Source organism: Penaeus japonicus, unplaced genomic scaffold, assembly GCF_977035675.1.
Source record: "Penaeus japonicus unplaced genomic scaffold, GWHDUDI00000001_assembly GWHDUDI00000023, whole genome shotgun sequence".
In the NCBI taxonomy this organism is placed as follows: Eukaryota; Metazoa; Arthropoda; class Malacostraca; order Decapoda; family Penaeidae; genus Penaeus; species Penaeus japonicus.
In genome coordinates this window covers 39,752,216-39,754,715 of record NW_028234425.1, presented here as the reverse complement: position 1 = coordinate 39,754,715, position 2,500 = coordinate 39,752,216, and the positions used below count along the sequence as shown (strand labels likewise).

At 42.9% G+C, this 2,500-nt stretch overlaps 2 protein-coding genes across 5 annotated transcripts in view; one reads left to right on the top strand and one right to left on the bottom strand.

Annotated features, from left to right (window-relative positions):
* LOC122258339 (M13 family metallopeptidase neprilysin 3) overlaps positions 1–2,500 on the top strand; it is a 221,904-nt gene that overhangs the window by 176,601 nt on the left and 42,803 nt on the right. The gene's annotated exons all lie outside the window — the stretch shown is intronic.
* LOC122263632 (uncharacterized) overlaps positions 1–2,500 on the bottom strand; it is a 21,081-nt gene that overhangs the window by 17,859 nt on the left and 722 nt on the right. Inside the window, exon 1 of one of the 4 annotated variants that reach the window (XM_086550458.1) lies at positions 1–307. This exon is cut by the window's left edge and continues 16 nt beyond it. The exons of 2 other annotated variants lie outside the window; for them this stretch is intronic. In XM_086550458.1, coding sequence (XP_086406584.1) covers positions 1–110 — 110 coding nt within the window. In that variant the 5' untranslated portion in view covers positions 111–307. Of the gene's footprint in view, positions 308–2,500 lie in introns of those variants that run through there. One more of the 4 variants, XM_086550457.1, reaches the window with a different exon arrangement.

Genomic DNA, 2,500 nt, shown 5'->3' with positions numbered 1-2,500 from the left:
TAAGACTGAGTTGGCAGCCCTTTATCATTAACAACTGGAGTCCATGTGAGGTGGTTATGCATTTGAAATGATAGGATAAATTTTGATTGGCTATCAAATTGAATGCACATGCTCTAAAGCCAAAGATGCATTTGTGGTGTGCCACACCAGAATGTGTGACATCATTGTATAGTCTAGGCAGTGACTTCATGAAGTAAGCTTGCCCTGTGAACTAAGTCTCTCCCAAATTATGAGGCAGTAAATTTTCCGAATAACACCGCGTTACGAAATACCACAAAAGTGGTATCGATGGATTCCTCTCAACCTCTACTATTCATATATATTAATGAGCGCTTCCACCCCTGGAGCCCACAATCTGGGTCCTGATAGTAGGGGAGGGCATGAAGTAGATCAGGGAAATTACGGAGTAAAATGTTACGAAATACCATAAAAATGGTATCGATGGATTCCTCTCAACCTCTACTGTTCATATAGAGTGGACCCCACAATCTGGGTTTCTTTTTTTAGGCACTACCTCGTGCTACCTCGTCCTACGTCAGGGCATATTTTGTATGCAAAATCTTAACCCAACTACCTACCTAACTTTGCCTAGGTTTTAATTAAGCCCTCGACCCCCCCTTTTTAGGGCACTTTGTGCAACATACCTTGTACAAAATACCCCGAAAACCACCATCCTTGCCCTGAAAATCTGGCTAGCAACAAGCTATGGAATGGAAACTCCCAATGAATTACCTGCATGAGCTGTTATTTTCTCTCGATAGATGGTGCAATATTCCCCATTGTTAACAGTATAATTATACAGTGCCCTCTATTGAGTTTTCACATTATTATCGGCCGTAGTTTCCTATCCGGAGGCCGCTCATGCACAGTAATGCAATTGTCGGCTTCACATAGCATTGAAGTTTCAGTTGCAGTAATCATGGCACAGCGTTAGGGGTGCTCCTGGTGATTATACGACTTTATTAGAGATCCATGCGAAGAAAATGATCGCTCCTCCACTCAGCTACATCACCCCCAACACCCCTCACAGGTAAGTAACGAGCTAAGCGCATGTACAGAAATAATTATATATCATAGGTAGCACAAAGTGCCTTAACCCATTGCAGACGGGGATAAATATGCTTGCCTAGCCCCCGGGATAAGTTTTATTTTAAAGAGAGACTGCTTGAAGCATTATAATTTGAACATTCCCACTCTCTTTCAGTCATTCATTGAAAAACTAGAGCATTTTTTGTGTTTTGTTTTTTTGTGTGTTTTATTGAGTTTAGAGACTTATATATGCCATATGACAGGCTCTACCAGTGCTGCAGTAGACTAAAATTGTAGTATATTATCCATATTAGCTCATTATTTTCTTTATACTCAGTGTGATAGAAGTATTGCTGTTTTATGGGAGGACAAAAGGCAACTATATTTTTTTTGTATTTTTGTGCTGTCATGAACAAATACGAAACATATAACCACCTACAATAAAGATAAATAGAAGAGGTAAGGAAGAGGAATGAAACCTGTGCTTGTGACTGTGAGTGTCACAGTGAAAGGCATCCATATTGGCACAGGAGTACATTTTAGACACTGGGTATGGATTGAGTCATCTTCCTCTTCTCGTTCTGACTGCACATCCTTCATCGGCGGTACTTTTGAGCAAGAGTTCGTCAACTTAGTCTGTGTCATCGCTCTATAAAGATAGTGCTTGCTAGAGACCGTGGATGGGTGTCATTCAAGGCTCTCTCTCTTGCTGGTGCTAGGAAAAAGTGGTGCCATCTAGGTTTTGGACGTTAAGCTAGCATGGTATTACTGTAATTATAGTAATTATGACTGCAGTAGCCATCATCACTCATTCCTTTTTCATAGTAAAATAAAATAGCACAGTGATCCAAAATCCCCGAACGTCATGTATGTCAGGACGCCCGTCGTCAGGCCAAAGCTACTACGTCATGTATGTCATGACACCCTTCTGCTGTGGGTTAACCCACACAGGACGGGTGGTACAGCATGTGTACCGCGCATTCAAAAGCCCAGTTGCCGGGCGGCACAGTATTGTGCCAGCTATTCAATTGATTTAGGCCTAATAATTCGAATGCCCCGGCATTTGGACATTCTAGGCTAGAATTCCCCCGTCGGGAATGGGTTAAGAAAGGGGGGGGGGCCAGGGGGGTTGGCGAAGCTCCCCTTGGCTGGGGCAAACTTGAAAACTAGGCAAAGTTAGGTAGGTAGTTGGGTTAAGCTTTTGCATACGAAATATGTACCGGAGTAGCACGAAGTGCCTTAAGAAAGGAGGGTCCAGGGGGGGCAAAGCCCCCTCTTGGCTAGGGCTAACTTCAAAACTAGGCAAAGTTAGGTAGGTAATTGGGTTGAGATTTTGCAAACAAAATATGGCCGGAATTCATATTTTACCCTGCAATTTCCCTGATCTACTTCATGCCCTCCCCTACTATTGGGACCCAGATTGTGGACTCCAGGGGTGGAAGTGCTCATTAATTTCACTCTATATGAGTGG